Below are 19,818 nucleotides of genomic sequence, written 5' to 3'. Positions count from 1 at the left end.
AGAACCTAAAGAAGAGTCCTCTGTGCTCCATGGTGCCAGATCCAGGATCCAGCGTTGACACTCAGGCCGATTCACCTGTACTGCCGATCATGGAGGTCTTGGGGGTTCAACCCTCAACAATCACACATCTATTGGGTCAACAGGGATTTTACCCAGGAAAATACTAGTCTCGACCCCCTCCTAACAATAGTTTTTTCCAATGGTCAGCTAAGCCAAGGCTGGCAAACCATGATGGACCATGAAGCCACAGTTGGCTTCTATTTATCCCTGGACACCTGTTTTTAATAAACGGGAGCTGAGCTGCAGTAGCACGGCACAGCCACTACAGTACATGTGGAGCTGTCTGCCTCTGGCTTTATACATTGCAGTCTGAATAGCTGGTTGGTGAGGTGCTGAGTGCTGGACCCCCACCAATCTGATATTAGTGACCTATATTATGGAGAGTCAATCAATATTCAGACTTGGAGAACACCTTTAGCAAAAATCTGAAAGAAACGGAGTACGATTGGAGTGATTAAGTACTCCATAAATTGTGGAAAATTTCCTTTCTTGTGTAGCATCCACTTGTGATTGAACTGTACAAATGTGCCTTGGTATTGTGCTGTGACCTGCCATACAAGGGAAAGGCAGGTTTGTTGATCTCCTGGTATTAGTCTGGGCTGGGGGATAATTATCGTACGCCTGGAAATCCACTCATAACTGGAAGCTTTCCAGCTTGGCTTACAGACCTGTTTCGTAACACAACTAAGCGTATCCTTATTTGTTTTAGTGTTTACACCAGGTTAATGTATAACATCTTTATATAGATCCATTGATCTCATGTCCACTTTCTATTTTTTTTTCTTTACAGCCCAAACCCACCAAGGGAAGAATGCGCATCCATTGTCTGGAGAATGTGGATAAAGCGCTGCAATTCTTGAAAGAACAAAGAGTCCATCTTGAGAACATGGGATCGCATGATATTGTCGATGGAAACCACAGACTGACCCTTGGCCTTATATGGACCATCATCCTCAGATTCCAGGTAAAATAGATCACGATGGATCATCTTAAAAAGGGGTTCCTGTGTGCCCCCATTTAAAGTGGTGGGCACTCCATTCATTTCAGTAAGACTGGCGGTAGTAGCCAAGAACTGAACTGCTTTTTTTTGGCAGCTCCATAGAGGTGAATGTGTTGGTAGTCAGAAATGTGAATGGGGCCTATAGACCTCTTTTGGTGTTTACAGTGAGAACAAATGTCAGCCATACACGGCAGATATGTGCCATGTGTAAATGCACCCTTACTTCTAGAACAAGTTTATTAAGATGATATAGCAAATTGTTCTCATACGGTATTTGACAGCCTTGCATTTCTTCCTCACACATCTGGTTACAAGTGAATATAAAGCTGCATGCCACCTTATGGCGATGTGCGGGCGTCTGCTTACTGAATGCCTTTTGTCTCTGCTAGATTCAAGATATTAGCGTAGAAACGGAGGACAACAAGGAGAAGAAATCTGCTAAGGATGCACTGCTTTTATGGTGCCAGATGAAGACAGCTGGGTGAGTACAGATTAAAAGATTACCACAAAAGATCTTCTTACCGAGTTTTCGCAAAAACAATTGCGCTGGCTACAAACATGTCCTGTCTAACTGGATTATAGCAGTGCACATAAATGACCATATTCTGTGTCAAAATATCCAGGATTGTGGGGACGTGTGAGGAAATATGTATACATTAGGCGGCTTTACTCACTAATCCAGTGTGTGGATTGCTTTAGGCCTATTGCTTATAGACGCACCTTATCTTATAGTAATGGATAGTTATGTGACATATTACGCTGTACTACCTTGGTAACAGGCCCAGAAATGGTCCCAAGCAATGTTTTGGGCTATTTTCTAGTCCTTTCTGAAGAAATTTGTATAACAAAACAAAAATATTGTTTGCCTAGTGGGAAACTATTCCATCAGTGAACATCTGCGTTGTCCTCCATCTTTCCACTGATCCGTCGCAGAACCGCAAAACCATCAGTAGACCCCATTGACTTTAATAGGGTCCATCATATGTCCATAATTTTTAAACTGAAATCGGCTGAGAAAATTGTCCTCCATGTTAGATTTTTTTTTTATCTGATGATTCTTGGTGGACTCTGGTGTTGCTGCCCTCAGGATGGACCATTATTATTAAAGTCCCAGAAAACCCCTTTGATGGTGCTTTGTGAATTTAGCTATGACAGTGTCTTTATTGTATATAGACTACTGTTATTAGAATGACTGGTCAGTGTTCTCTGTATTCTTATACATGTCTTTGTGTTCCAGATATCCAAATGTGAATATACATAACTTTACAACCAGCTGGAGAGACGGAATGGCATTCAATGCACTCATTCATAAACACAGGTGAGAACCCTCAACTCAACGTATTCCCAAGGCTGTGGCCATATACCATGCTTCTTATTAAGGTCACAAAATTTGGAGAGTGCAAGTTCAACCTGAAGACATGACATGTACCCCAGGTACCTCATTGTACGCCAGGACCATTGAAACCACCAATCCAGTTTTTATTCAGTATTTCCTTGTCAAATTATGTATTATTGCTACAGTTACCATGAAACCATGCCAAAATCTGGTGGGTTTTGTGTGATTCTGTAGAAAACAGGACTTTTTCTTTAACGATATATTATCATATAAACTTTTAGGCTCTGTGTACATGATGATGGGCTTTGTCATTGCGCTAGCTGTGTTTTTAATAGCTAAAAATATGCAAATCTATTCTCCAGGATGTAATTAGGAGAACAGTGTCTCTGTACGCTGCCCTCTAGGGGCAGCCCCCTTAACATCATGCATGACTCTGTTAATAAGCCTACTGACATGATGCGGTGTTTATTTCCAAACTAGTATTTCTATTCCAAAAGGAACAGGTTCCTGTTATTAGCTATGGCCCTATACACACGATCATGTATTATAACAGGTCTGTGAACCCATGGCAAAACTGAGGGAAGGTACTATATGGCCAGGTTCACACGGTGTTTATTGGTCAGGATTTTGACCCGGAATCCGTCCCCCATTGAACTGTGCCTTTTTCCATGAGCGGTTTGTTCCTGCTCACAGAAAAAAGAAGCGACATGTCCTTTCTTCTGTATGCACTGCATCGGCATCCAGTCGGAGCTAGCCATTTTTGGAGCGGATTCTGAGATTGCCACCGCGTCAGAATCCAGTCCAATTCCCCCCACCCCCTTGAACCCAGCCTATCTGTTTCACAATACAGAAAATCAGTCGGCTCATGGCGGCACAAGGATATCATCCATGTACTGTTGTTCCTTGTACCTTACAATACACACATTCTTGTGCAGGTAGCCCTACAACCAAGCATATAAAAAATGTAGTGTTGGAGCATTACTAAATAACATGCGGGAATGTATAACTCCGCGAGGTGTGTCCCGTATGTTTCTGGCTCAGTTTACTAAGACAACAGACATTTAGGGAGCAATGCCTGGAATTATGGTGAAATAAATGATTCCCATTTGTAGTAATTGTAAATGGATCAGGGAGGTGCTAAATTCATAAATGTGGTAAACTGGGAATTCTAGTCTGCGCACTCAGACCAAAATGAAATTTTCCTAATTAGTTCCTCCAGTCAGTATATCTGTAGGCGGTTCAGTTTTCGTCAGGGTTAAAGGCCTTTAGAGACAGACGTTCATTATGTGCCAGGAAATATCTGTTATCCCGCCATTCAGTGTGCTATTCATTCCAGCTATTTATCTCCAATACTACGTCATTTTGCCACCATGTTCTTTATAATTTAAACCACTTGTCGAGGGTCCAAGGCAAACAGTCTAGATTAGAAGCTGATTTTCAGGAAGTCAGATTAAAATGTAATTTATACAGAAAAAATCTGGCTTTGAAAGTCACAAACCTATTGTTTCTTAAATCTATTGCCATGGATTTTTATCCTGTTGTCTAATTTCTGTAGTAGAATACTTCACTTTCCCTGAAACTACATACAAACATGGATAATGCCGCATTCACTCACCCATTTGCATGTAGCCGTGCCGTGTTCCAAAAGCACGGACAGCACATGGATAACATTGATGTGCCGCCGTGTTTCCAAGGCACCATTCACTGATCCTAGTGAGTACAGGTCGCAAAATGGACACGTATAGGATCTGTCCTGAACTTTGTTTCTCACTGCCACATACAAGGATCCATGATAATACACTGATATGTGAATATGGCCATAGAAAAGAATTGGTCAGTGTGCTACCTGTGAAAAACACGGCTAGCACATTGGTTGTGTGCATGTAGCTTAATACTGTATACAAATACCATGTACTGTAGGTGGTGTCCTGGTCAGATCTGAGCAAGGGTTGAAATTAAGAAGTGCCATGGTGTATTTTATTATCATTCTTTATATTCCGTGACAAGTATTCACTTATATGAGGAACTGTTCTCCACACAGGCCGGATCTCATTGATTTCGACAAGTTGAAAAAGTCAAATGCACACTACAATCTCCAGAATGCCTTCAACCTTGCAGAACAGCACCTTGGGCTCACCAAGCTCCTGGACCCAGAAGGTGAGCTTAGCAATGAATACAAGCTTTTTCTTAGGAAGTCCATCATCGTAGAGTTATTTCTTAATTGATCACCAACATTTTGACAGACTTTGTCTAAATCAATAGTACGAGTGAATGCAAGTAACCAGGGCTGTGGAGTTATCAAGCCACAGCCCCAACGCTGTACCCAGAGTTCTCTTTCTCCATAGCCCAAATGCCTCACCTGCCTCCTAAACTGACATTCACTCTGAAATCTCTCCTGAATCCATCTTGTTAGGACAGTGCAGATGTCAGAGTTTACAGACTACGCGAACAAACCCTATGTAAAATCTGCAGTAATTCATCTGCCCTCTGTTCCAGATCATATACAAATAGGTGACAAAGGGGCAAATGTTAGAATAACCTGCAGGGTCTGACTACACAAAGGGTAGTCTGTAACCGTAGAAACTCATAGGAGCTGTAAACCTAAAATTATAGAATATTTGTAAACCAAAAGTCTAAAGTTACGTATTTGCTATTTTATGTGCTTATGAGATGTACAAAATAGTAAATCACCCAATAAAATAATTATTTAAAGGTTCTTAATTTTTTTTTATTTTTTAATGTTTGTTCCAGATATCAGTGTGGATCATCCTGACGAAAAGTCAATCATCACTTATGTTGTCACATACTATCATTACTTCTCCAAAATGAAGGCTCTAGCAGTGGAAGGAAAACGTATTGGCAAAGTAGGTGTAACATAAAGCCTGTTTTTGTTTGTTTTTTTAGGATTTTTAAATATAATGTTTACTTTAAAAAGGACATGCCACTGTTTTGTTCATTGTGAAATAAATTCAGCCTGTCCATCACTTAGTAGCCTATCTATCTTCTCTAAGTTGGTCTATGGCTACAGTGGAAAAATGGGAACTCCTGTCATTAATGGACCAGAAACCCCCCCCCTTTTTTTTTTTTTTTTTTTTTTTGCTTTTTCCCTCCTTAGGAGACATTGGCCCCTTCAGATTTATCATAAATTCTGGTGTAAATGATGGCTGAAATCTATACCAACTTCTAGATTTTAGCCACGATCAGAAACTGCGCCCGCTACTATTTGATAAAAATAAATCTTCTCAACCCGAATTCCCTTACATTTTCCGACAAGTAGAATTATTGGCGTTGCAGTATGTCTTAGAATATATCTGTAGTATATTGATGAACTGCCAGGGACATATTTCTAATTGTTCTTGGCAAGACTTTAATCATATATCTCTTGTATGTATTAGTGGACTTTAAAGAGGACTTGTCACCTCTCCTGACATGTCAGTTTTACTAAATACTCACGAAATAACAATTCGGTAGTATATTAAAAAAAAAAAAAAAAAAAACAACTCTGTAAGGCTTAGTTCACATGTAAATAACGTGTGGCTTATTTTGGCACCGGAAAAAAACACTTCCTAATTAGGAAGCGTTTTTTTGACCTTGGCACGCTTTTTGTGGAGCGTTTTTTGTAAAAACCGCTTCCAGGCGGTTTTCCCATCCTTTAAGAGAATGGGGCGCAAAAAACGTGTTGCGTTTTTTATCGCACTTTTTTTGTAAAAAAGAAAAAAAAAAAGCGACGCGGTTTTTTGCAAAATAATGCTTGGTAAAAAACTCTTCCCATTCACTTGTATTGCTTTCTTCAGGCAGAAAACGCTTGAAGAAAGGTCATGTCGCTTTTTTTTTCTCTGCTAGCAGAAAAAGAAAAAAAGCTAGCAGTCTACATAGACTAACATTGTATGGAGGAGGATTATGACGTGGATTCCGCTGTCAAGATCCTCCTCCATGTCCCCGTGTGAACTAGCCCTTATGCTTTTTCAATATTACCCCATTAAACGTTTATAAATAAATTGACAAGTGGATCGTGTCGCTACACAGCCTGACACTGTCCGAGCTTTCACAGTCTGAGACTAGAGATGCACGTAGTGTATTTGCAGGTGTGAAATCACCAGTGGGCAACCTAGCCACTGTGCAGTACCAAAAACCAGCCAAGTCCACTACATAATATCCTAAAGTGGGTATCTCGCAGCGGACCGCCACATGTGGCTGTAGTCTATCTACAGTGTTTTTCAAGGAAAATTGTAAAAAAAAAAAATTTCCATAAATTTCCAGAAGGGATAACAGAAAAATCTACAATGCAGAGTTCTAGTAAAAGATGTCTGGAAATGGTAACTTGTACAAAATACAGTATTTACTAAGGCTGGGTTCACATCTGTGTCAGAGTTTCTGTTGGAGACTCCATCGCAGAGTCTACCGAAAATCAGTGGACACAAAAGGCCTGCACGGAGGACTCTTTTTCTCCACCACATTCAGTTTCAAAATGGCGGAACCCCATTATAGTCAATGGGGTCCACTGCTGTTTTAGCAGTCTGCCTCTCCGTTGTCCGTTGCCTCTCCTGGCATAAAATAGATGTGTCAGAAAGGGTGTCATATCTTATTTAAAGTATGGTAACACCCTTGGTCGAAGTGTTCAGGTCATTAATCCCCATTATTCTCTGTGTGTCACAAACTACTTAATGTGGTTAGAGCTTGTGTTGTCTGATGTAGTGGTGCCAGCTCCTTGTTATTTCTGTGCTCTGTGTGCGAAACTGGAAAGACCAGTTTCATTTTCATCTCTAACATTTTCAAAGTGTTTATTTCATTATTAAAGGGATTTTCCAGGCTAAAAATATTGATGAGCTATCCCAAGTATATTGATGATGATATAATATTATTAGGCCAGAAAATCCTTTTAGAACTTATTCCCAATCGACACAATAAGGAGATAATTGTTTGATAGATGTAAATGGAAAAGTGGTTGTACGTGTGTACATTTACATAGGGTACTTGGGACTCCCACTATCAAGATAACTTGGGTTCCTAGCGGTTGGGTCTTCAGTGATCACTAGAATGGGGTTTTGTGTTTGCCATATGAATGAAGCGGTTGCCCACATGCCCACCCACTACTACAGTCACTTCTACAGTACATCCAGAATGGCAGTCCCAGTTAGTTGAACAGAAGTCAATGGAGTGGTGAGCCTATATGTACTACCGCTCTTTCACATGAGGTACTTTTGACCCCAGTTTTCATGATTGCTGGGGTGCCCGGCAATGACACTCAAACAAACACATATCCCTTATTCTATGTAGAGGGGATACATATTAATAGAGGGATAACCCCTTTTTAAAGTATGTTTAAAATGAATACTTTGTGTTACCTACCGTAGCAGAATATGTTACCTCTACATAAGCAAGTTTCTGGAAGGAATCATGGCCACCATGTGAATTGTTCAGCTGAGTAACAATGTCTTGTGTATTTCCAGGTCCTAGATAATGCCATTGAAACTGAGAAGATGATTGAGAAGTATGAGTCCCTGGCCTCCGACCTCCTGGAGTGGATTGAGCAAACCATAATCATCCTGAACAACCGGAAATTTGCCAACTCACTGGTTGGTGTACAGCAGCAACTTCAAGCTTTCAACACCTACCGTACAGTGGAAAAACCACCAAAGTAAGAATGTGTTGTAGATCCCATGTTGTTTATACGCATACAGTACATACTAGTACTACGATGTGTCATCAGCTTTTTATTTCTATTGCTCAAAACCACAATGGAAGACATTGACATAAAAAATAGGAAACTGGTAGTATCATTGTGAATGTTTTTGTGCGGTTGAAGAAATTATGATTAGCAAATTTAGACGGAACATAGAAATGATGTCTGAAAAATACATATATGTAAATCGAATTCACGAATCATCGAGATTATAACATTTCAGGTTTATCTGAATCTAATATAATATATCACTAGAGTATTCCATCTTTTTGAGATCGTGAGTGGCCGACCTCTCAGACCTACTGATCTTGAGAATATGGAAGGGGCTATAGTTCTAGTTCTGGTTTAGCGTTGTGACCTCTAGACATGTTTTTTCTGTCCACGGAAGGGAGTGCGACCAAAAAACTGTGCCCGTTCATAATCAGGATGCGGCAAACAGGGTTTGCTTTTCTTGAAACTTCCATAAAATGGAATAGAGTAATTCACGGTGGCCATGGGTCGGTGGCCCCATTTGGAAGATATATAGTTTGTTACATATTTACTTTCATAGTTATCAGGTTTTTTTTTTCCTGAATTAGAGGAGCTTTGCTGCTCCTGTCTCACCATGGCTGTGGATTCAGTGGTTGGGCCAGCCCTGGTTTGGGTCCCACATTTAACAGACAATTCTGACCTATACTATGGTTATGCAATAACTGTCTTAGATGGGAATACCTATTTAACTATCACATAACATAAAAGAACCAACTTGGTAAATCAGGTGCATCTTTTCTAACAGATTTCCTTCCATATTTGTACAGATTTACAGAGAAAGGCAACTTAGAAGTGCTGCTCTTTACCATTCAGAGTAAAATGAGGGCTAACAACCAGAAAGTGTACATGCCAAGAGAAGGCAAGCTCATCTCTGACATTAACAAGGTGCGTACAGTGACTAATGCTAGGTTCACACTAGCGCCCGGAGTCCGTTCTCAGCTTTCCGTCTTCTGCATGCAGAAGACAGAAAGCTGTCAGACCGGGTCCGGCCGTGAGCGCTGGTGACCGTTTTATGCTCCCCACCGCGAAACCGTTTTTTTTTTAAACCGGACACAGAGTACTGCATGTCCGACTTTGTGTCCGATTTACAAAAAAACGGTTTCGTGGCGGAGAGCATAAAACGCTCACCGCCGCTCACGGCCGGACATCTTTCAAACCCATTCAAATGAATGGGTATGAATAAGTCCTGCAGGTTTCTGTCTCCTGCTCAGTTTTGTGCAGGAAACGGAAACCTGCATGAACGGATACCGGGCGCAGATGTGAACGAGCCCTAACCAGTTGTATTCTTCACTATATCGTTCTCGAGCTTCTTTTACTATTACTATGACTTTCTGTTCCTCCGTTACTCTTCCTAAAAGTTATGAATAAATTAATGTGTGTTACCAGTTGTGGGTGTGTCCCTTCACAGTCTGATATATCCATTCTAATTGGCTAGTGTCAGCATGTGCAGGAACGCCCCCATCTGGTAACACCCACTTTTTAATGTACTCATAAATTTCTAGGAGGAATAACAGAGGAATAGTTATAAGAAAAGTGTTCTATTGTGGGGAATGCAATTATTTACTTACATAGATGTAGTAGGGGAGGTGAAAAATTCTCATTAAAATGTGAATCATGAAAATAAGTGGGGGGAAAAATGTGTTGACCTGTTGAGCTGCTCAGGTCACTGTTCTTATTTTCCGGCATGTACTGGCTAATGTATCATCCTGAAATTGCCTTCATTGTTCGGGAACTTGCCTAGATCCATATCATGGAATTATGAGCCAGTATTGGTGTAGTATAGTATTTTCAGGCAGCTCTTCCATCTCCTGGCTGTTCAAGTCCTTATAGTCTTTAGTATGGAGACTGAGAACCATCTCACAATCTTATATTTACAGTAAATTTGGGCCGAGTAGAGTAAGGACATCTTGTTCATAGTTAGGCTTCTTGGATCAGGGGTCTTGCGTATTTCAGCTTAGCACTGTTTGCTACAGAGACCTCATTGCTTTATATATTGAATTAGATTCATAGCTCTAATTCTTGGTTTTGTCAACTTCTGTGCCCAGTTCCAGAGAATGGTCCTCTGTTTCTGAGAATTGGCACTTACTTCTGCCTAGAGAAGTGTTGCTTTGGAGTTCACTTATTGAAGATACATTTCCTGATCTCCGAGTAAAAAGCTCTTTTTATTCAATTTGTCCAGGCCTGGGAAAGACTGGAAAAAGCTGAACATGAGAGAGAACTGGCACTGCGAAATGAGCTGATCCGACAGGAGAAACTGGAACAACTTGCCCGAAGATTTGATCGCAAGGCAGCTATGAGAGAGACCTGGCTGAGTGAGAACCAGCGACTGGTGTCTCAGGTATGATCTCATGGAGGGATAGAAAACCTGTATCAAATTTTGGAATCAGACACATCACTAATAATAGTGATAATCGTGTGGTCATTGTGAGTGTACCACACTTGGTGAGCTGAAACTTGTTCAGTAACTTTTAAAGTACAACAACTATGAAGACCTAAAGCTTATTGCCGGGGTCTGGCATATTGAGTTGCTGCTGCCATGTCATCCTCTGGCTCCAGTTTACATTAAAGGGGTTAAAGGTCCATCTTCCAAAAATTATCTGCAAATAGACCCACATCAGTGCTAAATCCTCACTACTTCAATCCATATCAGTGATAAATCCTAGGTCACATGCTACTGTGATGATTTTCTGGGTTGAATTGTTCGTGGGGAGGGGTATTGAGCTTCCAAATGAAACATCAGCCAGAGGTCAGTGACCTAAAAATAAATCCGATAAAACCGTGCGGAATTTAAACAGGATATATATCAGAAAGCATTTTGTATTGATGCATCCCGCTTTTTGGCTCATATAAGCCTTTTAATAGGAAATATGGTCAGGGCTTATCAATTTAAACATTGGTATGGAAGTATAATTTAGGTTTTCTCATTGAATCAACAGTCCAATATTGTCAGTGCACACTTTCTTCACACTGAATGAAGGTAACCACTGCCATAACCATATTCCCCCTTAGGGTATATAGAAATCATAGAGGAACATCCTCTATGCAGTCAGAATGGAGAGTTACAAGGACAAGCCAGTTATCTCAGTCTTCACCATGTAACGCAACATTTCACCTGTAGCGGACCTTGTTACTGTCCATTGACAGCGTCTCAAGATGTTATCAATGTTTCGTGTGGTGGTTTTGGAAAGGGATCTGTGTCGATCGTCTGATCAGATCAGTGCTGGCTGTGCAGCAAACTACTATGTCATGGGAAGGAGGATATATATGAAAATATTAAAGATAAAAAAAACAAAGCTCCTTCTTACATAATAAACACAATTATCAAAGCAAAGCCAATAAATTATCATCCACCGTGCCCAAAACTCCTGCATAGTTCATCCTTTTCAAGCAATCCAATCTTATTTCTTATTAGGGTATGGAAGAAGTCATTGGACTTGAGGTGAAGTGAAATAAGTAACTGTGTTTTTGTATGTTACAGGATAACTTTGGTTTTGATCTTCCTGCTGTGGAAGCTGCCACAAAGAAACATGAAGCCATTGAGACTGACATTGCTGCCTATGAAGAGCGTGTGCAGGCTGTGGTGGCAGTGGCACGAGAACTGGAAGCCGAAAACTACCACGATATAAAACGCATCACTGCTCGTAAAGATAACGTCATCCGACTTTGGGAGTATCTCTTGGAGCTGCTACGTGCAAGACGACAGCGCCTGGAAATGAACCTTGGATTGCAGAAGGTTTTCCAGGAGATGCTCTACATTATGGACTGGATGGACGAAATGAAGGTTTGTTGTTTGCACACTTGGCCATGTGTCCTATTAGTCCAAACAGTTTGCCAGACTACTAACTGTAAGGCGGTTCCGTTTATTATCAGATTTTCTTGTCTGTCTCTCCAGGTGTTACTACTGTCTCAGGATTATGGAAAACATTTGCTGGGGGTTGAGGACTTGTTACAGAAACATGCACTGGTTGAAGCAGACATTGCTATTCAAGCAGAGAGAGTACGAGGAGTTAATGCATCTGCCCAAAGATTTGCCACAGGAGGAGAAGGTAAAAACAATGTCCTATAGACCTTACTGAAAAACTATATGTTGTGCGATGTAGATATAAATGTTTTCCTTGAACTTGTTTAAAGGGAATATCCTGCTATAAAATTACATAATATTTAAAGGGGTTTTTCCACCTAAAAAATGACACATGCCTAGCTTTACTGTCCTAAATATCTAATTTTTTTCGGTATCATATTTTTTATGGGGGCCTGACCACTTGCCTAGTTTGTGAACAGCTAGGTTTTCCGGCCACGACAGTTTCTGGGTCCGCAATCCACCAAAGCTAATATACGTTGCCAGCCTTCATCTGGTATGAGGCTAGAATAATAGAAGAACATTATATGATATTAATCGTATGTTATTTGATCTCCTTTTGTAGGTTATAAGCCCTGTGACCCACAAGTCATCCGGGATCGCGTGGCTCATATGGAGTTTTGTTACCAAGAACTGTGTCAACTGGCAGCCGAAAGACGAGCACGTTTGGAAGAGTCAAGGCGTCTTTGGAAGTTTTTCTGGGAAATGGCAGAAGAGGAGGGATGGATAAGAGAAAAGGAGCAGATTTTATCATCTGATGACTATGGAAAAGATCTGACAAGTGTCATTCGATTGCTTTGCAAACATAAAGCATTTGAAGATGAGATGAGCGGACGGAGTGGTCATTTGCTGCAGACCATCAAGGAAGGTGAGGAGATGATTGCTGAGGAGCACTTTGGTTCTGAGAAGATAAGAGAGAGGATTAAGGATATTCAGGAGCAGTGGGCTAACCTTGAGCAGTTGTCTGCTATCCGGAAGAAACGTCTCGAAGAAACATCCAGTTTCCATCAATTCCAAGCAGACGCTGATGATATCGATGCATGGATGCTGGACATCTTGAGGATTGTGTCTAGTAATGATGTTGGACACGATGAATACTCTACACAGTCACTAGTAAAGAAGCATAAAGATGTAGCGGAAGAGATTGCAAGTTACAGATCAACTATTGATGCTCTTCATGAGCAAGCGGCAGCCCTACCTGAGGAGCAGTTTGAATCTTCGGAAGTACAAAGCAGGTTGTCTGGAATAGAGGAGAGATACAAGGAGCTGGCTGAGCTGTCAAGGCTTCGCAAACAGGCTCTTCAGGATGCTCTTACTCTGTATAAGATGTTCAGTGAAGCTGATGCTTGTGAGCTTTGGATCGTTGAAAAGGAGCAGTGGCTGAACAATATGCAAATACCAGAGAAGTTGGAAGATCTGGAAGTTATTCAGCACAGGTAGCCATACTTTCTTTGCCATTTGTATAATGGTTATTGGGAGATTCTGAAGTATCTGATCTAATCATATCATGTTGTAATTCTAGGTTTGAGAGCTTGGAACCAGAAATGAACAATCAGGCTTCACGGGTGGCTGTTGTCAACCAGATTGCCCGTCAGTTGATTCATAGTGGACATCCAAGTGAGAAGGAAATCAAAGCACAGCAAGACAAGCTGAACACTAGGTGAGTATATGAACAAAAGCCGGAATTTTTGGTATTCTTATGTGGCTTGTTCACATTTTCATATATTTTTTTAAATTGTCTTTGCTATTAGATGGAGTCAGTTCAGAGAATTGGTGGATCGAACAAAAGATTCCCTTAGCTCAGCCCTTAGTATTCAGAATTATCACCTTGAATGCAATGAGACCAAGTCCTGGATTAGGGAAAAGACCAAAGTCATTGAGTCCACTCAAGAGCTTGGTAATGACCTGGCTGGAGTTATGGCTCTCCAGAGGAAATTAACAGGCATGGAACGTGACTTAGCTGCTATTGAAGCCAAATTGACTGATCTCCAGAAGGAAGCTGAGAAACTGGAAGCTGAACACCCAGATCAAGCTCAGGCCATCATGAATAGACTTGCAGAGATCAATGAAGTTTGGGAAGAGATGAAAACCACCTTGAAGAACAGAGAAGAGTCTCTCGGCGAAGCCAGCAAGCTCCAACAATTCCTGCGTGACTTGGATGACTTCCAATCCTGGTTATCGAGGACCCAGACAGCTATTGCCTCAGAAGATATGCCAAACACTTTAGCCGAGGCAGAAAAGTTACTCACTCAGCATGAAAACATTAAGAACGAAATTAACAACTATGAGGAAGACTACCAAAAGATGAGAGACATGGGTGAAATGGTGACCCAAGGACAGACAGACGCACAGTACATGTTCTTGCGCCAGCGTCTCCAGGCTCTCGATACTGGATGGAATGAGCTTCACAAAATGTGGGAGAACAGACAAAACCTCCTAAGCCAGTCCCATGCCTACCAACTCTTCTTAAGAGATACCAAGCAAGCGGAAGCCTTCCTTAATAACCAGGTGGGTTTAGACGTTGCAAATGTACTGTAAGCAATTTCTTGCAGTCACTGTTTCAGTACAGAGAGCTGGGGTATTTTCTTACAGTTTCCATTGTTTTATTAAGCATGGCTTGACCTTGTGATGTTTTACCGTGAATGGCCACAGCTTGTGATGGCAATTTTTGACCACCAAATAGTTACATGTCCGATTATTGTGGGTCCCTCCTCAGGGGCTCTGGTGTGACAATGGGGCTCCCATGTTCTCTGTTTAGAGTAACCATCATGCATGCTCAGTGGTGGCCCATTGGATCTTTATGGGACTGGTTCACTAATGCATACACCACTTTAGTAGTGTGAATGTCAACAGAAAGCAATGCAGAAGACAATGAGGAGCTTGGTTCCAGCAAAAAAGAGCCATGTTTTTCTCCCGTTATAAACACCACACTCTTGCATGTATTTATATAATATTACATGTTCATTGATGTTATCCATGAGTAAATCTATATCCATATGGAAGCAATTTTGTACCTTTGATATCAATGAATTTCAGGCCTGCCAAGTGAAATTATATGAAAGTGTAGGATAAAATTCCCTGTAAGTTTACCTATGTTCATTTCATGTCTTCTTTCCCTGAAAGGAATATGTCTTGGCCCACACTGAGATGCCAAATACCTTGGAAGCTGCTGAAGCTGCCATTAAGAAACAAGAAGACTTTATGACCACCATGGATGCCAGCGAGGAGAAAATCAATGCGGTTGTAGATACTGGAAGGAGACTGGTCAATGATGGCAACATTAACTCCGATAGGATTGAAGAAAAGGTTGACTCCATTGACAGCAGGTGGGTCCCTTGGTTTGTCATTCCAGGAGGTGGCTGTAGTCGGCATTACTGATATTTAAACCCATGTCCTTTATGGAGAAACAAAGCAAATTGGTTATGCAGTTTACTTTGGGTAGTGTGAACACAGCCCTGATAAAGAGCTAAGAAATAGCAATTCAATAATTTAATATAAACACATTTCGTGCTAATATATTACATAATATTACATTGACTTACTTAACTGTTTCTCATTGGATATCTTTGTGAAGATTGAGGCAGTAGTAGTCACTCGCTTGTGTTTTAATAAATATATTTTTTCGATTTTCATTCAAGACATAAGAGAAATCGAGAAGCAGCAAACGATCTCTTGACACGTCTGAAGGACAACCGAGAGATGCAGAAGTTTCTACAGGATTGCCAAGAGGTACCTCATGTCCTCAAATTCGTAAACACTTGTGTCGATTTATACTGGCCCATATTCGTATATAGTGTTAACTTATGTAAAGCATTCACTTTACTGTTGATGAAGGCCCTGCTGTAATACAGAGGCATGCTGGAAGCCATATTATCCAAGAAGATTTTCATTTTACAGCCCAAAGAGGCCTGGCTAACAGGGTTAATTTTGACACCAATTTTTTTTTTTTTTTTTTTTTTTGTTCCTTTGTCATGCATTTTTTTACTTTTTAGTATTCATTGACTTGGCTTTGAAGTTGTATTTTATTTTTTGGCAGTATTTAAGGCTTCATAAATTTACTTTCCATCTTGCGTATAGATAAATGCAATTTTTGGCATTGACAATTAGTTTTTATACCTAATTAACGTAGAGTTTTTGTAGTGTCTGTCAATGAAAATGTATTTTAAATAATCACTTTTTTGAGAATATATATATATATATATATATATATATAATATATTTATTTTTTAAGCATTTCCTTTGTATTACATTTTTTATATATTGGTCCTTGGGGCAAATTGCACAGGTTTCCTCAAGTCCTCAATTGGGTCTCTAGGAAACCCGGTGACGTGTTTGAAGACTACTTTGATCATGCCATGGTCATGCATGAACATATACTGATCAATGAGGAAAATGGCTAGACTTAAAGGTTCCTCCATCATTAGGGCTAGTTCACACGGCGACTCCACGTGTGCACATTCCGTTGCAGCTGCCGTGACGGGATGCCTGTGCAGTGCACGACATCCCGTCGTGGCTTTCCGCTTTGGATTAGGCCCAGATGAATGGGCCTAGTCCGGAGGGGTGCTGTTGCAAGGCGGAATCTGCCTGAAGAAAGGGCAGCTCTCTTCTTTTTTCCGCTAGCGGGAACAATCCGCTAGCGGTCTACATAGACCTCTATTGTGAGGGGGAGGATTTTAAGGAGGCTTCCACGCCAAAATCACCCCCTCTTGCCCTGTGTGAAGTAGCCCTCAGACAGCCAACCACCCATACGGTTGTGGAGTCATGTGCATGGTTTAGGCTACGTTCACATCTGTGGATTCGGTCCTGTGCAGAGTCTGTCCAAATTCATGGACAAAAAGTCAGCGAGCACAACTTTTTTTGTTCAGCAATTTGACGTTAAAAACAATGGCTACCTGACAGACCCCAGTAAAGTCCTTTAGACCGATCCGATTTTGTTGTTTGACTGATCAGAGCAGTGGATTAAACAGCGCAGATGTGAACACCCGCTTAACATCTACCTTGAAAAAGAGTATTGGGTGGCCATTAAGGAGTTATCTTTTTGCAGACTGAGACTGATTTTCACCTGATCTTGTCCCGTTCCAGTGTGATACCTTAGTGTGTACCCTTCTGCTTGACTAACGTTACATTAAGCTGTTTACATGATTGGGTGCCCTCTGTCTGTGCGCATGTTTCCCATCTCAGGTATCCCATGATATCTGTGTATTAATGATGTATGGCCTGTATTTATTTATGAGCTCTGCTGTAGAATAGTGGAGGAGGGGAGGTAAAGCGACATTCCTCTACCTCATAGAGGTGCGGATTACTAGGAGCCAAATTCTTGCGTTATGGACTTTCTTTGTAATAACTTTTATATTTTTATGTTAGTTTTGTACTATTAACCTGAAGTTAAAATGTAACACGATGTTGATCATCAGCTCCTAAGAGAAACAGGCGTCTCTCCAGAAAGAGCTGGATGTGTCATCTATTGGATCCGAGATTAGTCTTCGATCATATCAAAAGGTTTCCATATGTTCCAGTTTATTTTCCGTTTTGATATGTTCCAGATGTTTAGGCAATGGATTTGTTCTCTTTCTTTTCCTAAGCATTGCACGTAATTTATGAAAAATATTTTTTCCCTGTCTTTCAGCTGTCCCTCTGGATTAATGAGAAAATGCTCACTGCTCGAGATATGTCTTACGACGAGGCCAGAAACTTGCATAGTAAATGGCTGAAGCACCAAGCTTTTATGGCAGAATTGGCTTCCAATAAAGAATGGCTTGACAAAATAGAAAAGGTACGTCAGATGCTTGCGTAAGTTCAGTTTCAACAAAGGGCATCTGCCGCGAGGTTTAGCTGTCCTTCACATATGATTGCAGCTGGATGAATATTCGGTAAATGACTTCACACCAGATACATTGACCAGTGCTAATAAGATCTTAACCCCTTCCCGACATCCACCATACTAGTACAGCGGATTCCGGATGTTTAAAGATGGCGGCTGCTCGGGAGCCGGGTAGCCGCAATAGCCGCTGGGCATTTACCCCTCTGGCACCTCGGTCAAAGCTGACAAAGGCACCATTTTACCAGCGGTGCATGGATCTGGCCATTTTACTGGCGATCGACAACATCCGGAGCAAGCTTGGGAAGGCTCCCAGGCTTGTCTGTAATTAATTTCTATTGCAGGCTACTCTGCTGTAGAAATGACCGCATTTTGCAAATATTAAACTTTAAAAAAAAAAAATATATATTAAAATTTCAAATCCTCAACCCCCTTTCCCTTGAACACATATAAAAGTGAGACACATAGGTGTCCCTGTATCTGTAAAGGCCTGCTCTGCAAACCTATACAAATATTTTTCCCATACGGTAAACGCCGTAGCGGGAAAAACAATCAAACGTGCCAAACCGCCGTTTTTTTCACTGTTTTGCCTCTAAAAATGGGAATGAAAAGTGATCAAAGCCATAGCAATTTCCCAAAATGGTATACTGTATTTTTCAGACTATAAGACGCACTTTTTTTCCTCCAAATATGGGAGGAAAATGGGGGTGCGGCTTATGGTATATAATGGCCAAATATTATCAGAGTGCACACATTCTATACCATCTTGAATATAGGCGTTATGGGTGCAGACAACTGGTGTTGGCAGTCCTGGTTGGGATTGGGGTCCACCAGTTGACCACCCCTGATAAAGCCTTTCTATATTTTGGCCAGTGTTTGTGGATGATGACAGCCGCAGGAAAGTCTCTAGGCTTCAGCTTTCCACACATTCTCCTCAGCGTTATTCTTTAAATATCAGAGATTTCCACTGAACCGTTTTCTGTGAATTTCTTATTGTTTCTTAGGAAGGAAACCAGCTTATTGCAGAGAAGCCAGAAACCGAAGCCATAGTGAGGGAGAAGATGACAGCCTTGAATAAGATGTGGGAAGAACTTGAATCCACTACACAGACAAAGGCCCAAAGACTTTTTGATGCCAACAAAGCTGAACTTTTTACCCAGAGCTGTGCAGATTTGGACAAGTGGCTCCATGGCTTGGAGAGTCAGATTCAGTCTGACGATTATGGAAAGGATCTTACCAGTGTCAATATCCTCTTGAAGAAACAGCAGGTGAGTGAGGGCCTATGGTGACGTCTCATGAGAAGTGCTTGCTCACTCAAGATCAGTAAACTTAGTAATTCCAGTAAAAGGGTCTTGTGCGCCTCCATCAGAACTGGTGCACTGTGCAGACAGTGGAGAAGGCTTTAGTGACAAGGGGTGACACTTACGAATGTGAACTTGTAATAGGTTTGTTAGTAAGTTGTGTGTGTGGGTCTTTCCAACCCATTAGCTAAAATAGCTGCAAATAAAGGGGTTTTCATATCTCTTATCCATAGGATAGGGGTTAATATGCAGACTGGTGGGGGGAGCACCCACTCAGAACCCCAACAATCAGCAAAATGGGGAGGTTTTTTTTACCCTCTCTGAATGGAGAGGCACCTGGGCACTTTAAGTACCACTACATTTAGTTCAGTGGCAGCGCCGGGGATAGGCAAGAGCTTTACTTTTTGCTGTCTTCCACAGTGCTACTGAAATGAATGGAGTGGTGCACAAACACCATTTCATTCAGAATGGGGGACAAATTTCCCCTTATTGGTGAAAGTCTAACAGTTAGGCCAGGGGTAAGTTGGGAAAGGATAGGAGCAGATTGCTGTCCAGCCTGCTAGATCCTTGTTCCCTTCAGTAGTAAATTGCTATCATTTAGTCATAACAGACATAAGACTATTAGTAAATCCTGCCAAAATCTGTGTAATCTCTCATTTTAAATGGTGCATACCTTTCATTCCCCATATCTGTGCGCTATTATATACCACTAGAAAGCTGACAGCGCGCTG

At 41.1% G+C, this 19,818-nt stretch overlaps 1 protein-coding gene across 2 annotated transcripts in view; it reads left to right on the top strand.

Annotated features, from left to right (window-relative positions):
- Positions 1-19,818, top strand: part of SPTBN1 (spectrin beta, non-erythrocytic 1) — a 117,476-nt gene that overhangs the window by 71,313 nt on the left and 26,345 nt on the right. For both annotated transcript variants that reach the window (XM_075267563.1, XM_075267564.1), the window contains 17 exons: positions 851-1,024; positions 1,450-1,541; positions 2,298-2,378; positions 4,438-4,553; positions 5,148-5,260; positions 7,847-8,034; positions 8,877-8,994; positions 10,289-10,447; positions 11,588-11,890; positions 12,002-12,155; positions 12,534-13,404; positions 13,491-13,628; positions 13,720-14,476; positions 15,092-15,294; positions 15,607-15,697; positions 17,595-17,741; positions 18,791-19,054. In XM_075267563.1, the coding sequence (XP_075123664.1) occupies positions 851-1,024; positions 1,450-1,541; positions 2,298-2,378; positions 4,438-4,553; positions 5,148-5,260; positions 7,847-8,034; positions 8,877-8,994; positions 10,289-10,447; positions 11,588-11,890; positions 12,002-12,155; positions 12,534-13,404; positions 13,491-13,628; positions 13,720-14,476; positions 15,092-15,294; positions 15,607-15,697; positions 17,595-17,741; positions 18,791-19,054 (3,969 nt within the window). The remainder of the gene's footprint in view (positions 1-850; positions 1,025-1,449; positions 1,542-2,297; positions 2,379-4,437; positions 4,554-5,147; positions 5,261-7,846; positions 8,035-8,876; positions 8,995-10,288; positions 10,448-11,587; positions 11,891-12,001; positions 12,156-12,533; positions 13,405-13,490; positions 13,629-13,719; positions 14,477-15,091; positions 15,295-15,606; positions 15,698-17,594; positions 17,742-18,790; positions 19,055-19,818) is intronic.

The sequence above is a fragment of the Leptodactylus fuscus genome, chromosome 3 (genome assembly GCF_031893055.1).
Source record: "Leptodactylus fuscus isolate aLepFus1 chromosome 3, aLepFus1.hap2, whole genome shotgun sequence".
NCBI lineage: Eukaryota > Metazoa > Chordata > Amphibia > Anura > Leptodactylidae > Leptodactylus > Leptodactylus fuscus.
The sequence above is the reverse complement of the archived record's forward strand: the minus strand, read 5'-3'. Positions and strand labels throughout refer to the sequence as shown.